This window comes from Pinus tabuliformis, chromosome 9 (assembly GCF_031772625.1).
Source record: "Pinus tabuliformis cultivar Carrire ecotype Pingquan chromosome 9, CPIR1, whole genome shotgun sequence".
NCBI classification, from domain to species: domain Eukaryota; kingdom Viridiplantae; phylum Streptophyta; class Pinopsida; order Pinales; family Pinaceae; genus Pinus; species Pinus tabuliformis.
This window is the reverse complement of record NC_142307.1, coordinates 1,111,407,452-1,111,429,193: the sequence shown is the minus strand read 5'-3', so window position 1 is coordinate 1,111,429,193 and position 21,742 is coordinate 1,111,407,452. Positions and strand designations below refer to the sequence as shown.

Below are 21,742 nucleotides of genomic sequence, written 5' to 3'. Positions count from 1 at the left end.
TTAGGGTTTTTGAGGGGTTTCGGTGGATTTTATTTTTGTTTATTTGCTTCTTTGGGTTTCTTCAAAGACCATGTAATAATCCTATTGATGGTAGAGCTATATGTTGGTAACTGTCCCTGGGCTTGGTATTTGATGTTCTGTAAACTTGTCTGCTTTTTGATCTGGATCTCTGTTGCTCTCAATGAGCTCTTTGTTGATCTTTGTAATTGCAAGCTGAATATGCACTATACGGTTTTACTATCTCATTGTTATGGTTTCTTCCGTAAGTGTTTTTAAAAATGACACGTTTCACGAAATAGTTTTGGTTTCTGATGTCACATAGACACTTTTTTTTGGTTCAACTATTTTGTAATGGTCCCCTGCATAAGGGGGTTGGGTTTTTACATCAGGTCTCTGTATCGTAGGGTTTGTTCTGCAACTGCCATACTTGTCATTAATGTTGTGTAATGGGTTTCTGCATGTTCTGTTTCGAATCGATACTTTTGTAACATTGGGCTAGTTCTACTGTTTGAGCACTAAATGCCTTCACATAAGGCACATGTCAAAGCATGTTAATGCTCTCGTACACGTAATTGGCCAATTAGTTTCCTGGCGGTAGATAGGTCGGTGTTGTTTTGTGTTGTAATTTAGGCTAGACCAGTGGTTTTTTGATGGTTGAGAGTAGGTTTAAATGTGCAAAGATTGGAACTAAAAATAAAATATGTTCAATGGTCAAAACTATGTAATCATCTTTTATTCATCCAAAGGGAAACGGGGTTATTGGATGGTCCAGTGATAGTGATAATGTTGATAATGGCTCCCTTAAATCAAATTCAACAAAAAATTTCATTCACCGTTGTTCTCTGTATATTCGATTTTGAAATGGTCCAACACTGTCTTATTCTTTAATTCCTGGCTCCAGAAAATTCTCATGAATTCTCCAAACTTATATCCTTTGTACTGATCCAGATGCTGTTCATCAATCAGGGACGCTGCAGGGGCAATGAAGGCATCATCCGAGGGGCCATAAAACATAGGAATTCATATACATGCAACAGATGCATTTGTTACTGCTCGATGTTCCACACTTCTGAATCTACCATTGCTCACAACCTGACAAATTATTAGCTTTAATAATAACATTGTCAAATTCCCATTGTTCACAACCTGATAAATTATTAGCATTAGCATTAGCATTAATAATAACATTGTCAAATTTTTAGGAGGAAATAAAGTATTGGATCTGTTCTTGCTCTTGTTAAATACTTGCATTTGATCTCCCATATTAACAACGAAAGCATTGGGTATGGGTTCTACGACAACTCACTTTCCATTTCTGAGTACTTGCAGACCACTGACCTCGCCTTGCATTAAAATACTGATGCCACGCGCATCTGAATGGCGTGGTGTGCCAAGAGTAATATCCGGTTTCGGACATGGAGGATAGTACATTATATCCATGAGTTGAGTGTGTTTTCCGAAGATTCTATCCAAGTAACTAGAATCGAGCCCTAGAGCTTCAGAAATGGCAGCCAACAGCCTTAAAATAAGAGCTCTCACCTTTATAGCGTTGTTGCCTACGATCTCTCTGTCTAAAAACATATGCAAGATAAGTACTTCTTGTTGTTGCAATATCGTTCCTCCAGATTTTGGACTTCTTTTATTTACCCTCTAATGAATATAGCATGCTCGGTCTTCCACGGGCATTTCGAAGAATTCTTTGGCAATTTCCATCATGCTTTTCATGGTTATTTACCCTCTATTGAATCTGGCATGCTCGATCTTCCATGGGCATTTCGAAGAATCCTTTGGCAATTTCCATCATGCTTTTCATGGTTATTTACCCTCTATTGAATCTGGCATGCTCGGTCTTCCACGGGCATTTCGAAGAATTCTTTGGCAATTTCCATCATGCTTTTCATGGTTCCTTCTGGTACGCCATGTTTCACTATCTGCACTCACTTAGATCAACCAGAAGATATGTGGCCATAAAAAAAAATAGTACATACCCTCAGATATGAAACTTGAACCAGTCAACACATCAGACTCGCATTAAAAATATAGATTAAATAATCCTACAACTCTGAAAGTAATAGCCTCAGAAACTTCAGGAATAGAAAACTGATAAGAAATATTCTGGAATATCCATGGCAAGCTTAATTTGTAACATAGGGCCTTTTTGGTGTGCGTAGAGGATAATCCAGAGATATTAAAAGAAAAGCACTGGCAAGAGAAGGGGGATCGAAGTATGATGTACCTGGAAAAATCCATCTTCCTCGCACGCATGGTGGATTTCTTCAACTACCCTTGTTCTGCTAGTGCCATCCAGGTCCTGGAGATCCACCACCAGAATGCTCTCAGAGTAAGACACCTCAGACAGGTGGGGGCATTCACTGGGAGGTAGGATATATTTATATTGAACTTGAAGATGATTTATTCCATTGGACAATAGTGTTTCGACAACATTCACATCTTGGGTCAAGACTTCTTCCATTGTAGATGGCATATTTCTTTCTCGAGTGCTGTAAAATTGGCAGTGGCACCTACCTATTGCTGTGCAAAACTAAACTTCGATTCGCACACCAGAAATAGGATATCGGATGATGGGCAAAAGAAGAGTGAACATTTAAGTGCGTGCGTGTAGATCTTTGCAAACGAATTGAAAAGACATCCCCATGTTAAAGTTTTCAATATACACTATATAGTTTTACTACTATTTTTTACTCTCTTTCTTTTAATTTTCAGAATCGAAAGAGAGGATGAATTACGTTTGAATAGCAAAAGAATTTAAAAGAAGAATTATAAATTCTGGTTATGTTGTTCAAATTCACAGCAAGAGCACTTTGGCATCATTTTCGATTTTCTGAATGTGCTATGCATGGCTGTAGCGGTGCACAAGTTAGCCCAAGCAGTGAAGATTTCACAAGAGTTGTAGGCTTTGGAAGACAAGTCAGAGTGGAAAATGAGAATCCTTACAAGGTCTGGGCCATCCCCATAATGTACAAAGTTTGGAATTTTAGGCTATATCAGTGGTTTTGTTAGGGTTTTTGAGGGGTTTTGATGGATTTTATTTTTGTTTATTTGCTTCTTTGGATTTCTTCAAAGACCATGTAATAATCCTGTTGATGGTAGAGCTATATGCTGGTAACTGTCCCTGGGCTTGGTATTTGATGTTCTCTAAACTAGTATGCTTTTTGATCTGGATCTCTGTTGCTCTCGATGAGCTCTCTGTTGATCTCTTTAATTGCAATCTGAATATGCACTATACGGTTTTACTATCTCATCATTATGGTTTCTTCCATTAGTGTTTTTAAAAATGACACGTTTCACGAAATGGTTTTGGTTTCTGATGTAACATAGACACTTTTTTTTGGTTCAACTATTCTTTAATCATCCCCTGCATAAGGGGGTTGTGTTTTTATGTTAGGTCTGTGTATCATAGTGTTTGTTCTACCACTGCCATACTTGTCATTAATGTTGTGTAATGGGTTTCTGCATGTTCTATTTTGAATCGATACTTCTGTAACATTGGGCTGGTTCTGCTATTTGAGCACTTAATACGTTCACATAAGGCACATGTCAAAGCATGTCAATGGTCTCGTACACACAACTGGCCAATTAGTTGCCTAACGATAGATAGGTCGGTGCTGTTTTGTGTTGTAATTTAGGCTAGACCAGTGGTTTTTTTATGGTTGAGAGTAGTTTTAAATGTGCAAAGATTGGAATTGAAAATAAAATTATGTTCAATAGTTAAAACTATGTAATCATCTTTTATTCATCCAGAGGGAAACAATTTTATTGGATGGTCCAGTGATAGTGATAATATTGATAATGGCTCCCTTAAATCAAATTCAACAACAAATCTCATTCAACGTTTTTCTCTGCATATTCGATTTTGAAATGGTCGAACACTATCTTCTTCTTTAATTCCTAGCTCCAGAAAATTCTCATGAATTCTCCAAACTTATATCCTTTGTACCGAGCCGGATGATGTTCATCAACCAAGGATGCTGTAGGGGCAATGAAGGTGACGCATGGTCGATTTCTTCAACTACCCTTGTTCTGTTAGGTCCATCCAGGTCCTAGAGATCCACCACCAGAATGCTCTTAGAGTAAGACACCTCAGACAGGTGGGGGCGTTCACTGGGAGGCAGGATATATTTATCTTGAACTTGAAGATGATTTATTCCATTGGACAACAGCTTTTGGACAGCATTCACATCCTGGGTCAGGACATCTTCCATTGTAGATGGCATATTTCTTTCTCGAGTGCTGTAAAATTGGTAGTGGCACCTACCTATTGCAGTGCAAAACTAAGCTTCGATTCGCACACCAGAAATAGGATATCGGATGATGGGAAAAAGAAGAGTGAACATTTAAGTGCGTGCATGCAGATCTCTGCAAATGAATTGAAAAGACATCCCCATGTTAAAGTTTTCAATATACACTATACAGTTTTACTACTATTTTTTGCTCTTTCTTTTAATTTTCAGAATCAAGATGAATTACGTTTAATAAATAGCAAAAGAATTTAAAATAAGAATTATAAATTCTGGTTATGTTGTTCAAATTCACGGCAAGAGCCAATTGTTATCATTTTTTATTATCTGAATGTGCTATGCATCGCTGTAGTGGTGCACAAGTTAGCCCAAGCAGTGAAGCTTTCACAAGAGTTGTAGGCTTTGGAAGACAAGTCAGAGTGGAAAATGAGAATCCTTACAAGGTGTAGGCCATCCCCATAATGTGCAAAGTTCATAATTTTAGGCTATATCAGTGGTTTTGTTAGGGTTTTTGAGGGGTTTCGGTGGATTTTATTTTTCTTTATTTGCTTCTTTAGATTTCTTCAAAGACCATGTAATAATCCTATTGATGGTAGAGCTATATGCTGGTAACTATCTCTGGGCTTGGTATTTGATGTTCTGTAAACTAGTATGCTTTTTGGGCTTGGTATTCGCTGTTCTGTAAACTAGTCTGCTTTTTGATCTGGATCTTTGTTGCTCTCGATTAGCTCTCTGTTGATCTCTTTAATTGCAATCTGAATATGCACTATACGGTTTTATTATCTCATCGTTATGGTTTCTTCCGTAAGTGTTTTTAAAAATGACACGTTTCACGAAATAGTTTTGGTTTCTGATGTCACATAGACACTTTTTTTTTGTTCAACTATTCTGTAATGGTCCCCTGCATAAGGGGGTTGGGTTTTTATGTCAGGTCTCTGTATCATCAGGTTTGTTCTGCGACTGCCATACTTATCATGAATGTTGTGTAATGGGTTTCTACATGTTCTATTTTGAATCTATACTTCTGTAACGTTGGGTTGGTTCTGCTGTTTGAGCACTAAACGCGTTCACTTGGCCAATTAGTTGCCTAACGGTAGATAGGTCGATGTTGTTTTGTGTTGTAATTTAGGCTAGACTAGTGGTTTTTAAATGGTTGCGAGTAAGTTTAAATGTGCAAAGATTGGAATTTTAGGCTATCTAAGCAATTTTGTGATTAGACCCATCTCCAGTATCTCATGGCAACTCAAGCTCAAGCCTCAGAAAACAACCATCAAGAGCATTCTGACTCTTTCTGCATCCCTAGTTAAAATGCCACTCAGTTCCTGCTGCGTTAGCTCTTTTAAGTCATTCTCTTTCCTCTCCATTTTCAATTACAAGCCCACCCTCAATCACATAAAACATTCATACTCTGTCAATCAATGTACACCCGATTCAATAACCCACAACTTCAACCCCTTGTAGATCACCTTCAAAAACCTGGGTATTTCTCAGTTGATATATGCACAGCACAAAAACAACATTCTCAAGGATGTGGGTAAGCATACTCTGTCAATGTCATCCATGCTCTTGTTCACCTCTCTGATTCAACAAGTCCAGTTGACACCATCTTTAGCAATTACCCAAATCCTGAACTCAGACTTTCAATCCAACATGGCCTCAAAAGAGCCAGAGGCATACAAACATTAAGACCTTAAATTATTTACAAAATGTAGGCCATCATTATATCATTTAATGCGAGAATTATGAGTACCCATCAACATCATTACCATAGGTTTCTCCCATAAAATGGTTTTTGGGTCAATGTCAATAGTCAAAATATCATCTACATAATACTCAACATTTTTTATATTCCCTTCTAATGGGATTGAATTTGAAGAGCCACACTTGATTCTTTAAGACAATTTAAGTACATATAGGTTATAGTTTTAATGTTATAGTTAATGTGCTAGGTATTAAAGTTTATGTGTTGTAACATTTTAGGAGTTACAATGTCTTTATGATGAGAGTGTACTAGGGGTCATAATTTCTAGAATTCATTGTGTTAAAAATCATATTGCACTATGGTTTACTTAATATTAGAGTTAGTCCCTTAAGGATTATAAGGTAATCAATGCCATTTTTTCTTAATGGTAATAGTGGTTAGAAGTTGCATTTTGGAAGGGATTGTAATTCTCCAAGAGTGATCAAAGTAAATTATGTTTATATGGGATATGAGACATGTAAGTGTTTTGGCTTTCATAATGGTTTTTGGTTAAGACACATTGTATTTGATATTATAGTGACCATAGTGGTGAAAGGTTACATTAATAAAGGGAAAAAATTAGTGGGGCTAATATATAGTGCAATATATATGAATATTTAATAATAAATTCATTATAAGTATTTTTATTCTTCATGAAAGTATTTTTTTGTTGTATTTGCATTCTTCAATTTATGCCTTACGGCGTTTCCTTTGCAACATCTGGTGCAAATGCTAGTTATGACCCTAATTGAACAGATGTTGGATCTGTTGCTAGAGCAATAATGTGAGAGGCTAGGCACATCAATCACAATTATGTGTGAAATCTCACTCTTTTGGATGGTTCGAAGGTTTATGGCTAACCAATGATAAAATAATGAAGGCTGAAATCGTTACCATCATAATCACAACACCTATGCCCAGAACACCAACTGGTATCACGCTAGAATGATGATGCATTCCACCTAAGGCTAGAGAAAATAGGGTTATAACAGTACATATGTATATATTCATAACCAACTATGCCAAAATAAGAGGGATGCAAGGATCATTACACTTAACCATATTAAACATCATGATTTTACCCTTTAACACAAGTCAACTAGTGCACACATGGTTGAGCCCGTATGTCAAGTAGTAAAGAGTTGGCTACAAATGTAGTCAAACTCCCCTAGTACTCATTGTAAAATTACATAAAGAATTACTTTGAAATTGTGAAAGTAAATGTGAGTAGGACATATATAAATATATGCAAATAATTGTTTTTATGGGGGCATGTTGCAAATTGTTAAAGAATACCTCACATAGTGCACGAATGAGTTCCAAATTTAGGTTTTGAGTTTTAGATTTCTAGCTCTTTATTGTGAGTGATTGAATATTCCTTCGTTTATGTGAACATTACAGTAATAATAAATTAATAATAGAATTAGCAGCTTTAACATTAGGAATGCAAATATAAAAAACAGAATTAATCAAAATAATAAGTATTAAGAACATATTTTTTTAGATAAAAATTAAATATTAAACCATAACTCAATCATATAATATTAACTAATATATTAAATCATAATAAATATGTTTATTATTAATAAAATAAACTTAATAAAATAAGCTTAAATAAATATACTTTATAAACTTAGATTTAATATTAATATTAATGTATTATTATTATATATAAACACAAATATTACACATATATTAATATATCAAAAATTATCCATTATCACAAATGCATTTAATATTAATAACAATTAAGCTATAATATTTATTGTTGGGATGGGGTCCCGACAGGTAGAATTGAGTTAACTTAGTCATTTTTTGTAAGGATTTTTTTAAAAGATGTAAAGTCTCTGCGAAATGTGAACACAGAGCACGCAGATATATAGGAGCCAAAGGGGTATTAGCCCCTTGTTTTGGTCAGTTTTGAAGACTCACCGATGAGCTGGGAGCCACGGTATTGTATTAAGAAATCTATAAATAGTTGAGTCTTACCAAGTCTTAGGGGGAACTTTTGATAGACAGGAATGGATGATTGAATGAATATTGTGATAAAGGTTAGAGAGACAAGAAGGTTTCTTCCTCTGAGTAGCGAAGGAAAGGCTCTACATCTGAGTGCATGGAGGCCCGGATAGAGTCTACAGCTGTGTGAGCAGGGCCGAGAGTCTGTAATATGTGAATGAAAGATCAATAAAGACAACTTTTTGAAGAATTACTCTGTACAACCATTGAGACTATTTATGTTATCTTTAAACAATTGAATTATATGTTTTTTGAAATAATGACTAAATACTACGTGAATGCATTGGATCTACCTTAATAATGAATGTTATGAATAAGTATCTACTTTTACAAAGTTAGAAGCTAGTTCTCTTATGCTTTCTACCGAATTAAGTACATCTATGCAAACTGCGATCTACATTTTCTTGTTGATGCACGAAAGGAGGGAAGTCCCTTATCTAAGATCCACAATTCCCGATCGAGGGCCTTCGTGAAGGTTTGAAAGCCGGTTAAGCTAGTTACAGTAAAAGTGCCCTAGAAGTCTATTAATCTTCGTAGAATGGGATCTAAGGCACTGCAAGACATCACACTAGTCTCTGGATGCAGAAACTTGGATCTTGTAGCCCCCCATACTGCTTCGGGTGAGACTGCAGCCTACGCCTCACGGGTTGTTGCCAGAAAGGCCAACAATGTAGCGTTTTGTTGGTTGGTGCAACTAACTCTAAATCTAGGCAAGGATCCCCTAATCCAACAAATGGTTCCGATACCGGGACCCGAATCTGCTTAAAGAGACGTGTGATGTTGCATCATTGGAATCTCACTAAGAAAGAAATTGAAAGTGGTTATATCAGAAGATTCACAAGTTTTCAGCTCAAGAAACCTAGAATTTGTGCCTGTTGAAGAATGATTGGTTGAATAGGTATATGTATATAGAGGTACACAGAATTTTATTTATCACTTTTCCAATTGAATTATATGAGTGGTTATCTAAATTGGTAGATAATCGAGGAAGGTTGAAGCTCGATAGTCCTCTAGTGTGGATGCTAGAATTGGTGCAAATACTAGAGACATTCGCTAACAAGATCGTGTGGGATGTTGATCACTGGCTTGATCGAATTCTTGGGGGATTTGTTACTGAATTTTCAGTTGATACCTCATTTGGCTATAGTGAGGTGGAGCGAAAATTCTTCAAAGGACCGTGAGGTAAGTAGGTCAGGTCATTGAATACTTGGATTAAGATGTTGTTGTGTGAAAAGTGGATAATGCCATTACCTTGATGTTCGGAGCTATGCAAAGTGGAAGGATGTTTAGAAATCATGAAGAATTAGGTCCAAATTATAGCCCATTGATTGGAACCCCTTCAAGTGACGATGAAGGGACGGTGCAGACAATGGTGAGAAGCACGGTTCATCTAATAACTCAAGGTATTCCTAGAAGATATCATCCATCTACTCCACATCCACCTCCACCACCACCGCATACACCTTCACCCACACCTCCACCTCCACCACTGAACATGGCGAATGAAATGAAGATACCAATCTTCAAGGGCACAGGAACTGAAGATCCAGAGTAGTTCTCGTTTGCTACGAACATCGTATGGATAATGAAATAAATCAATGATGATAATATAAAGTAGGCATAGTTGGTTACTACCTTACAGGATTATGTGCTAACCTAGTACATTAAGTATTGTGATGATAATCCTCAGGCATCGTTAGCATATATTCAAACAAATTTGAACAAAGAATTTAGTAATCCTAAATCTAAGGCCCAACTGGTAATTCAATTATGGAGATCCTAATGAGAGTCGAGGAGACACCTTGGGGCTTTAATCAGAGGTTAAAATGTCAGATCAGATATGATAACATGCAAATCTCAGATACCCATCATCACGATTGGTTTATCACATTGCTTTTGCCGCATATAATAATTTCCACAGAATCACTCTGTCGCATCAAAATATAGCAATCTAGGCAAAAGCCTTGGAGATCACGATGAGGCTGCTCGCATCACCTATTCCGGATACCAACCTAAGAGTACAACATATTCACTCATAGTTAGTGAGATTGCACCTAGAATTATAGAATTTAAAGAAAGAAAAGGAGGCTAATCCAGAAGTGTGGAGAAGTTTGGTAGTTGAAGTGTAAGGCACATGGGCATGATAAAGATCATTTTCAAGTTTACATGAATTATCTTTTTTGGGGGGGGGGGGGCGCGGGGCAGAAACCCCAACTGGGAAAAGCATGTGAGCTGCGCTATGGTGTGCCATTTGTCAAGTCACCGGGAAAAACTTGACAGATAATTTCCACTTACATCAGAAGTTCATTAAAACACCCCTGCAACTATTTTGTAATTGTTGTAAATATATGGGCCATGATGAGCGCCACTGTTGAATTCATGAGCTGATGATGGAAAGAAACCCTACTTACCATATGAAAGCAGAAACGCGACCTATAGATCAAGGCACATGAGGAGCGAGCGATGGCTTTCAAGGCCGAGGACGAGGATGAGGACAAGGGCCCGGTAGATGTCGTGGGTAGGTTATCTGCTACGACTGTGGATAGCCAGGGAACTTCATGTGAGATTTCTTGAATCCTACACACCCTTCATGTCAATATTGTAGACAATTCGACCATGTCATAGAAGAATTTCTAGTGCTAATAGCTAAAATGAAAGAGAAAAGAATGCAACCTATGCATAATTTACAAATGATGAGGGTTGAGCCCCATGAGGAGGATCAGAGCATTAATATTGTAATGAGAAGTGGCGTGACAACTGGCACAAGTAAAGGTAAGAGGCTTGAAGAAGATGGATGGGTCCACAATGCTCGTGAGAAAGAAGCCTCCTTTGACCATAGTTGTGCTAAGGATATATGCATGGAGGATACTTAGAGCTTCGCTAAGGCCTCCACCTCAGGAAGCCAGGGAAAAACACAAGAAATTAGTGTGGCAGAAAAGGTTGATCCTTCCATACTCACTACATTTTTGAGGACCTGCATGGAGTTACTGCACAACATAAAAGTTATGGAAGGATTGCAAGACCTAATAGACAAGTGCACCAATAAGGAAAAGACTCCTTCAGAGGAGCACACTATTAGAAAGGTCAGTAAGCATAAGGCACAAATAGGACATGAGATGTAGCTAACAACGTAGATAGTTGTTTAGTCAATTTAGTTTCCTAAATTGATTTGCATAAATTATCAACCGAGGCTCGTAAATTGATGAAGTGTAGTGCACTATATTTGCTAGTTAACCCTTCTTACTTCGTTGTTTTGTATTTTTATATTGTTTTGTTTTGGGGGTTTCCTTGATTTCTAATGATGTACAATCTGAATTATGAGAAACTGAGTTTAAATTTCCTGAAGGTGAACTAATTAGACTCTAAGTTAAAGGAAGGAAAAATAGAGCACCTATCCTATATTTTTATTTAATCCTAAGTCAGAAATTAAAAGGTGAACTTGTAAGGAAAATTGAAATAATTTCGAGAGAATGAAAACTAAGGCACTTTTAGTTCTCCAAGCCTCCAATTTTGAAATATAACTTTCTTGAGATGGAAAATGAGAAACTTACTATACTTTATAGTTTAGAGGACTAAGTCATATATGCAGAGAGAAACTAATTGATTTCAATCCTTGTGTGAAGTGAATGTTTAACCATTTAGTTAGGATGGATATCAGCTTGAAATGGTGACCAAAAACATTTATCCACACAGTGCATTGGAAATCTGAACTAGGAAATAAATAACAAAGGAAACAAACAGTAAGTAAACTAATCAACAATGCATCCTTGTTACTTTTACACCTTACCTTGTTAAGACAAAACAACTTTCACTTATGAAACAGATAAGAGAAACAATATTGCACCATCGAATTCTAACATTATGCTATTGAACATAATTAAAATAAAACAAACTATAGGAAATCAACCTAAACTACAAATACTACTAAAAGTAAATAATGAAACTAAACTGAACAGTAAAAAAAATAACAAAAGAAAAACCTCCTTCAGTGTAGGGGCCCTCTGTAACTAACTGAGTTGAGCTGCTAACTAGCTGAAGATACTCTTTCGAACGATCACTTGGTCAAACACAACTTCATATTATTAACAGGAAAATAAGTTCCAAAATTACAGAGATGTAAGTCTGAGCTTAATACATATAGAAATTCAAACTCCTTCTCACTTCTTTACAACTTATATTTAAAGAAACATTCCTATCTGTATTTTGAGAGAATTTAGCTACAGGCGGTCTCCACGTATTACAACAGATCTACGTAAATGGTTGATTAGCTACAGGTGACTTTAAGTCAACAAGATGGTTGCATGAAATGTTATCACCAGTGGCTGGTTCGAGTTATTGCTACAACAAAATAGTTAGATTTATTAATTAGCCACGAAGAGTGGACACAGAGTCCTATTGCTCTCGGGTTTCTTCGTTTGACTCCACCTTTGACTGTGGTCTTGAGCCGGATTTTTTGTCGATCTGGGTTGGGTGAATAGGGTAGGATCCATGTCATGACCATTCCAGAGATGCCCATGTGGCTGGTTTCCTCGCTTGACACCTGTAACTTGTTCAACCATGGAAGTAGCTATGGAAAACACAGTTAGCTGCAGAATGGGCTATGTTCCGTAGCTAATTTGCAAAAACTTATTTAAAATAGAAAAATCTTAAAAGTATAACATGTCAATCATTTAATGTCTTCCTTGAGACAAAATCTATCATTTATCAGTGATGGGGATCTGTCTTTCATGGAAAAACAAGAGAAAGAAGTGAGAAAAGTTGTCAAAGAGAGAGTAATTATGAGGTCCAACATACCCCCACTGCAAAACCATTGCATGTCCCCATGCAATTTTTCCAAAACTGTGAACTCTTCTTTCCTATTGGATCTGCTCAGATACCTCTGCCAGTACATCTAAATTTCTTCTCTTGCTCCTCTTTGAAGTGACTACCATCCTAGGTTTCTTCATGAGAAGTTTGTATTTAAGGTTGATCACTGTTTTGTTCAAGTTTCTATTCTTCCTCTTTAACTTCCTATTCTTCTTGTACCATAGCCCTAGGTGCAGTATTGTATTATCATGAATGGCTTTATCCAATTTGCTTTGTTCCTTCAGGGTTTCATTTTCTTTCTTGATATGCATGTTCAATATTTCTAACTCATATATTTCCTATTTGAGAGAGTCAATTAGAGGTTCTTGTGGATTGACAGGTTGTTATGGATTGGCTGAGGATCCTGGATCCATTGAGGCACTTTTATTTTCTAGTGATTCTAAGTAATCATAAATTTGTTGTTGTACTGGGTCTATACCCGGGGATCCTCTGTTGGGGATGCCTTCAAAATACTGTTTAAGAGAGTTTTGAGGACTGTATGTAAATAAAATATTTTCAGGAGATGATATTGGAGTTTCTTCTTCTACATTTATGAACTATGTTTCCTTTGATGATACCTTCTTCACCATACCTTAGAGTCTAGAGCTCCTTCTAAGTTGTAGGGGGTTTATGTTCTCCTCTTTTGTACCCTTTTCTCATTTCCTATATTTTCCTTTCTCTTGATTTGTTTCCTAATCTCTGTCAATTTTTCAAGGATTGGTTGTTCATCATCTTATTGTAATGGAGATTTAGGTTTGTTCTCAGTAATTCCACCAGATTTATTTTTTATCTTCTTCTTCTACTTGATTTGCTCTCTGATCTCTGTTAATTTTTCAGAGATTGGTTCTTCATCATTTTTCTATATTGAGGGCTCAAGGTTTCTTTGAATGCTTAGACTAGTCTTCTTTCTCCTACTCTTTCTGATACTATCTTTTTTAGGAGATTCTAGTGCCTCTTGGAAATGGTTTCTTATCAGAAAGTTTTCCCAGGTATCTCCGATTATTTTCAAATGATACTCAACTAGTATTTTGACCAACCCATGATGGTACATGGTTGTCTCTAGGGATTCTATTTTCTTCTGTACATTTGAAGCCATCCTCCTTAGACTGTTTAGAAGGAAGAAAGGGAGGTTGATGTTTCCATTTTATAGAAATTTCATCAATAAACATATATGATAAACATACATGTACATCTGAATCTTCCCTCACAGGTAATAAATTTTTGTAATATCAAAAGCATGCTTCTCCATTTATTTTTCATTGCTGAAATAGGAATTCCTTTCTTAAACATAGTGATATCCATACTTGGGTTCTTGAGGATTACCTTCCATGATTCACTGTGAAATTCTTTGGGTTTGAACCATCTCTCACCAAGTCTTGGCAGTTCTATAGCCTCTGCTATGTAAGATTTTGTTACTGCAAACTTAATGTCTCCAATCTCTACTTTTGTACCATCGAATGATCTAGAAAAATATTTTGTGATCTCCTTGTGATATCCATCAAATTTTTCAATTAATTTGAGCCACCCAGCCTTCTGCAGCATCTCCTTTAGTTGTGGGTACCATTCCATAAACATTGCCCCTACAGACCCTGCCCTAACAATGAGTTCCATGGCCTCTGTTTCGTGGAATTTTTTATGCTTCAGAATTACTCTCCTGGTCTATGAAATGGACTGTTTGTGGGTGTGGTGAAAAATAAATATGAGTTTGCGTGGAATAAGTAGACAATGAGGGCTTGGAGAGATGTGAATACTTTGGTCATATCGTGGTTGTGACCGTTAGCAGATGGAGTTATTAGAGACCATTTTAAGTACAGAGTATGGAGATCACAGCGGAGGTGTGGTATGATGAAATCATTATAGACTGTTGGGTATCAAATGTGGAGGATGTGGCAGAGATGTGGTTGTCAAATCAAAGGATGACTTATTAAGGAGACATATGATCATTTATATTATACATAACTTATTTTTATGACTTGCTGTTTGAAATAAATTTCCATTTTACCTTAGAACTTAACCTTTTTCTTGATAATTATTTTGGTGTTGATTTGTAGGTACTTTGAGCATGGTTAATCTCCAAAGCTTGATTCTTCGATTTCCTTGCATTCATGATTTATTCGTGAGCTATACAATTGTGCTAGAGCTGATAAGTAAGCTATAGCTGCAGAATCAGATTAACTACGGAATGGAACCAGTTGTAGAATGTGAAAAGAAGGAAAAGTGAAATATGTCTTATGAAATATGGATGTAGAAATAAAATGGAAATTAGTTATGATAGTGAGATGGAATGATATGTAAAAATAAAATGTAAATGAAAAATGACAGTAAGATGAAGTGGGACTATAAAACAGAATGAAAACTGAATAAGATGGAATGAGACTATGAAATTGTAGACTCTATACTATAAATAAATGTATCTTTTTTTCACTACTTATTACAGAAAGGAAATGGAAAATATAGGATCTCAAAAATCTATTATTTTCACCCTATATTTTCTATATAAGTACATGCCAATCAATGATTGGTTTTTAATCTTATACAAATTATTTTATTTTATTTCTATTTTTTTTCATTTTTTTTATCAGTCATTTCTTGGGAAAAATAAAGACTAAGTTAGTGGAGAAGAAGGATTGTTCTTCAGTAGCTTCATTTCAGAGTTATCCTAGAAAATCTTAATGAAATCCTCTCTTGAAACTAGTTTTTGATATATCTTCAGCCGATGACCATTTACAAGAAGAGGTACATTTTCCTCATCTATTGTTCTTATTCTCACTGCTCCATTGTTAAAGACTTTTTAAATCTCATATGGCCCAAGACAATGAGTTTGAAACTTCCCTTGAAAATCTTTGAACTTTGAATCAAACAACAATGCCCAATCTCCTGCTTGAAATTTCTTTTCCTTGATATATTTATCATGCCATTTAGCCCTTTGTTGTTGGACTATACTGGTTCTTTGGACTGCATCTTGCCTAATTTCATCAAGTTCAATGACTTTCTCCAATCTATGTTTTTGTGCCTCCAATAAATCCAATCCCAATTGGACTGCCATCTTGAAGGTTTTGATTTGAAACTCTATAGGTAACAGGGCTTGTTTCCCATAAACAAGTTCATAGGGTGTATGTCTTGTTGTGTTCCTCCATGTAGTTCTATAGGCCCATAAGGCTTCAGGAAGCCTTTCTGCCCAATCTCTTCTATGTAGATGCACAGTCTTAGTGAGAATTCCTTCAATCACCTTATTTGTAGATTCAACTTGACCATTTGGTTGTGGATGATAGGAAGTAGATTTCCCATGTTTGATCTTGTAATTTTCCACAAGACCCTTGACCATTTTAGATGTAAATTGAGATCCCTGATCTATCACAATTTCTCTTGGAACACCAAAACGAGTGAAGATGTCCTCAAAAATAAAATTAACTACTGATTTTTCATTAGCGAAAGGTAATGCTTTTGCCTCTACCCATTTAGTGACATAATCAGCGCATACCAATATATATTTCTTTTGCTTAGATGAAGGATTAATTGGCCCAACAAAATCTAAGGCCCATTTTTCAAAAGGTTTAATGAGTACCTGAACTTGTAATGTCATTTCATTTGAAGGAGTAGGTTTCCCTACCCTTTGGCAGCTATCACACCTCCTAACATATTCTTTGCCATCTTTGAAGGTGGATGGCCAATAATATCCTAAAGAAAGGATTTTATAGGTTGTCCTCTTGTCAACAAAGTGTCCACCACACGGCTCATCATGACACGCCTTAAGAATCTTGGGCATTTCATCTTCCCTAACACATCTTCTGATCATAAGATATGGGCCCATTTTATACAATTCATTAGTGATCCATGAATATCTTGTACTTATCTCAATGATTTTTATTTTTTCTCTAGGAAGCAAATGTGAAGGAAATTTCCCTGTGATTAAGTAATTAGCAATATCTGCAAACCAAGGAGTTTGAGTAATCACTGCAAAAAGATATTCATCAGGAAACATATCTTCAACCGAAGTGTCATCTTCGATATTATGAATTCCGGACAAGAAATCAGCAACTATGTTCTGTTTTCCAGGTCTATCTAGCACAGTAATATTGAATTATTGCAAGAGCAAAAGCAATCTTGTAACTCTGCCATTGGTAACATGTTTATTCATTAAATATATAATTTCAGAGTGATCTCTATGAACAAAGGTTTCATAGCCTATTATATAATGTCTAAACTTGTTGATTGCATGAACAACAACTAAAAATTCCTTTTCAATTATAGTATAGTTCAACTCAGTGGGAGTCAAATTCTTACTTGTATAGTAGGTGGCATAGGGAATTAAGTATTTTTATCATAATACAAATCCTATAGTTGTATCTGAAGCATCTGTTGAAATGTGAAAAGGAAGTTTCCAATTTGGACCTCTCAAGATGGGTTCTTCAGAAATTTTTGTTTTTAAAGTCTCAAATGCTAATTGGTAGTCAGAATTCCAATTGAATTCATAATCCTTGGTGAGTAAGTTGAAGAGTGGGGATGCTATTTTAGTGAAATTTTCTATAAATCGTCTATAGTATCTTGTAAATCATAGAAAACTTCTAACATCCTTTTGGCAATTTGGAATTGATAATTTAGAGATGAATCCTACTTTAGATTTATCAACTTTAATCCCATCTCCTGAAATGTGATGCCCTAAAACAATACCTTCTGTGAACATCATAAGGCATTTTTCATGGCTTAGTGAAAGGTTTGCTTCCTTACATATTTTAAGAGCTCTTTCCAAATTTTCCAAAGCTTCTTCAAATGTATTCCCACAGACTATAATATCATCCATATATACCTCTACACAATCAAGTATTAGATCAAAAAAAATTCCTAGTACTGCTCTTTGGAATGTTGCAGGTGCATTACATAACCCAAAAGGAAGTACTCGGTAGGCATAAGTTCCCCATGAAAAAGTAAATGTGATTTTATCTTGATCTTCAGGTGCTACCTGAATTTGATTATAACCACTAAAAACATCCAAGAATGAGAAATACTTCTTACCTGCTAATGTATCTAACACTTGATCTATAAAGGGCAAAGGAAAATGATCTTTAAGGGTAGCTTTATTCAATTCTTGGTAATCAATGCACACCCTCCATTTACCATTATTTTTAGGTACAAAACTAAAGGGGAAACCCATTCGCTGTCTAAAATTGGGTAAATGAAGTTTACATTCAGCAGTTTTTGGAGCTCTTCTTTCAAAATTTCCCTAAGATTTGGATTCATTCTTCTCTTAGGTTGTCTGATAGGTCTGCAATTTTCCTCAATGTAGATGTGATGAATACAAGTCTTAGGACTAATTCCTTTCATGTCAGTATATTCCCATGCATATGCAACATAATGTTGTTGTAATGTATTGATTAGCTTTTCCTTTTGTAATTTCTCCACGTTATTGTTTATGTTCAATGTTCTCCCTCAAAAGATTTCAATTGTAGAGCTACCAAATTCTTCCATAGAATAAAGAGACATCTACCTAGATGACAAATATTCAATGTTTGTTTTTTCTTCAAATTGATCATGTTCATATTCTGGAGAGGATTAAAAATTTTCCATTGTATTTAAGATTTAACTATCTTCACTAATATCTGAAATAGTAAAGAGAGGCTGAATGTCATTTGCATCATCAATCCATTCTTTATCATCTATTTTTGTGATTGTTCTTGCTGGAGGATATAGAGTGAATTTATTTGTTGAATTCCCATCAGAAATATACATATCACCAGATCTATATCTAATGAAAGCATTAGCCGTGGCTAGCGAAGGTCTTCCTAATATGAGTGGTTGTCCTCCTAGATTATTCTTGGGGGTTAAGATCATAAAATCAACATGATATTCCCAAGAATCTAAGGATACTGAAATATCTTCTAAAACTCCATCTGGTTTGATTACAGATCTATCCGCTAGTTGCAGTAATGTAGGTGTGTAAAGAAGACTAGGAAGCTTGAGTTGTTCCATTGTTTTCTCATGATGTTTATTGCTGCCCCTAAATCAATCAATGTATTTGGAATTTCAACTCCATTGATATGTGTTTTCACAATTAGACTTCCTGGATCTACATAGTTTTGTATGGCAATTTTTCCCATCATTATATCTACTATTTTTCCTACCAGGGGAATTCTTTTTGTTTCTTTTGCTTTTCTTCTTGGGTTCTTTATGCTCAACTCCTTTATTGTTTTAGCTAGAATTGGAATCTCCTTAATGGCTTGTAACAAAGGAATTTTGATACAAACATTTTTCAATTCATCTAGAAAATCATAATTGGGCAACAAGATCTGCTTTTCTACTCCTCTATCAACTTGTAGTCTTTTAGGAAAAGGAGGTGTAGAAGTAGATACTGGCTGCTCAATGATAGGAGTTGAGTTCACTGGTTTCTTTTGATCTTCATTTCCAGTATTTTGGTTTTGGAGAGATGTTCCCTCAAAAATTTTATTGGGTTGTAGAAAATTTTCCTCAAAATTGTCTTGTTCTTGAATAACTACAGAAGCTTTTTCCTTTTCTAATATCTTACTAGATCTTAGTTGAACATCATTGAGATCTAGAGGAGTGATCATGTATGCTGGAAATTGTTATCCTTCCACCATGTAAGTATTCTGAGGATTTTTATTGTTGGGGTTTGGTAATGGTTGGGCAGGTAACTGATTTGGTTTCTGCTGAAATGGCAATAAGAGTTGGGGACTTTGGTTTTGTTGTGGGATTTGTTGTGGAAATGGTAATGAAAGTTGAGGTTTCTGATTTTGAAGTTTTGGTTGCTGATTTTGTTGTGGAATGTGTGGGGCAGGATAATTCTAATATGATGGAGGATATTGATAATATTGACAAAATTTCTGATAAGGATTTTGTACTCCTTGTGCCCATGGTTGAGATTGAGATTAAGGTTGAGGCCAAGGTTGAGATTGAGATTGAGGTTGAGGCCAAGTTTGCTGCCAAGAATTCCAATTTGGTGGGGGCTAAAGATACATTTTATTGTTAAATCCCTAATTTTGTGGCCCCTACCAAGGTTTCCTAGATACGAAGCAAAGAGGTTTTGCTAAATTTGGAACTATTTCTTCTTGAAAAAAAACCTTAAGGGCTGGAATTGAAGGACAACCCTTGGTTTCATGATTCTCTGAGAAAATCATACAAGTTTCTATAATTTTTGCATCTAAAGGGCATTCTCTTAGAGCATGTTTTTTTCTACATTTTGGATAGGAAATAGCTAAATCATCAGCCTTGGTTTTCTGCTTGTTTTGCAACTTAAGGGTGTCTATTTGCTCACTAAGACTCCCCAGGATATCTATTTTGAATTCATCAAGCATATTACCAATTTCTACCCTACTCACTAATCCAGTTGTAGACTTATTTACTCTAACAAGAGAAGGATCTCTTGGACCTTTCCCAGTGTTGGATTTCCCTCTTGAGAGATGAACACATAATTCTCCTATATCATTTAATGGAAGTTGAGAGATATATCCCTTCCCCATCATGCTAAGGATATCTATCCACTCATCTCTAATGGCTTTTAATAAAAGAGATTTTAAGGTATCTTCATCTAAATTGTCCATCTTTTCTCTTTTCAAATTATTGTTAAATATCTCAATCAAATCCTCTAAGTTCTCATCCTCTCTTTGCATCATTTTGAACACTTCACCATTGTGATTGGTAGGCATGCAATAATCCAAATACCTATCCAAAAATACTTTCTTCATGTCATTCCATGTTCTAATGGACTGAGTGACTAACCCCATGAACCACCTCAAAGCAACTACTTTCAGTGTTGAAGGGAACAACTTAAGTTTTTGAGAGTCTGCTAGATAATCATAAGTTCTTCACAAGACTTTAAACTCAAATAAAAATGTTTTAGGATCATTACTTTTTAACCCATGGAAGTTTGGGAAGACAGAAGGTGAGATATTTTTCATTGTGGCATTTGTTTCTTCATCCACTATAGGTAATCCAAAAGAATTATCTATTTCCCTATTTCCTCTACCTCATACATTATTTTCTCTCCCTCCTCCATTATTTCCTCTACCTCCTCCTCTACCCCCTCCTCCAAACCGTGTGAATTCTCCATCCTGTTCTTCTTTTGCCATTATAGTTTCTTCAGGGTCAGTATAGGGTTCAACCTACAGGGTTACTTTCTCCTCCTTTGGTTATTCTATTAATGGGATATGGGAGAGAGGTTCTACTTCTTATTCCTCACCAGGTATTCCTAATTCTTCAACTAAAATGTGTTCCCCTATGGAGTTGAAAAAAACTACTTCTGTTGTTGGAGATTCAATATTTTTCTCCCCTAGGACTAACTTGGTATATGAAGTAGGAGATTCTTTTGATTGGATTTCTGCCCCCAGAATTTCAGGAGTTCTATCGCTGGGAGTATGAGTTTGGAATGGAGGTATATCTTTTCTTGTTCTCAACAGAGTATGTGGTGTCATAGGAATTGAACTCCTGCCTCTAGCTATAAATCTACCCCTAGAGTCTCTTTCTCTATGCATATAATTTTTTTTTTTTGAATGTAAGAGACAAAGTTACCTAGTTACACTTCCTCGGCAACGATGCCAAAATGATTAGCCAACTTAGTTTCCTAAATTGCTTTACATAAATTATCAACTGAGGCTCGTAAGTTGATGAATTGTAGTCAGGGAAAATTTTAAGAACCCCCCCTAAATTTATAAATATAATAAATGGGCGAATCTCCATGGTATATAGGAAAAATGGAAGGCGATTTTATCAATAATATAATATGTATATATAATTTTTTGGCGAATCTCTCACCAGGCATGGCAAATATTTTACTCAATTATAAAATCTTGTAAGATCTTGGCGAGTTTTTCACTAAATAATAAAACTTTGTAAAGTCCTAGTGAATCTTAGCATAGGCTACATGCTGGTT

The 21,742-nt window shown here is 35.8% G+C and overlaps 1 protein-coding gene across 1 annotated transcript in view; it reads right to left on the bottom strand.

Annotated features, from left to right (window-relative positions):
• Nucleotides 1-1,020: 1,020 nt before the first annotated feature.
• LOC149152551 (protein DMR6-LIKE OXYGENASE 1-like) overlaps nucleotides 1,021-21,742 on the bottom strand; it is a 162,554-nt gene continuing 141,832 nt past the window's right edge. The window contains exons 2-3 of the mRNA XM_089443520.1: nucleotides 1,339-1,571; nucleotides 1,021-1,146 (exon numbers count right to left, since the gene is read on the bottom strand). Of these exons, the coding sequence (XP_089299646.1) occupies nucleotides 1,021-1,146; nucleotides 1,339-1,571 (359 nt within the window). The remainder of the gene's footprint in view (nucleotides 1,147-1,338; nucleotides 1,572-21,742) is intronic.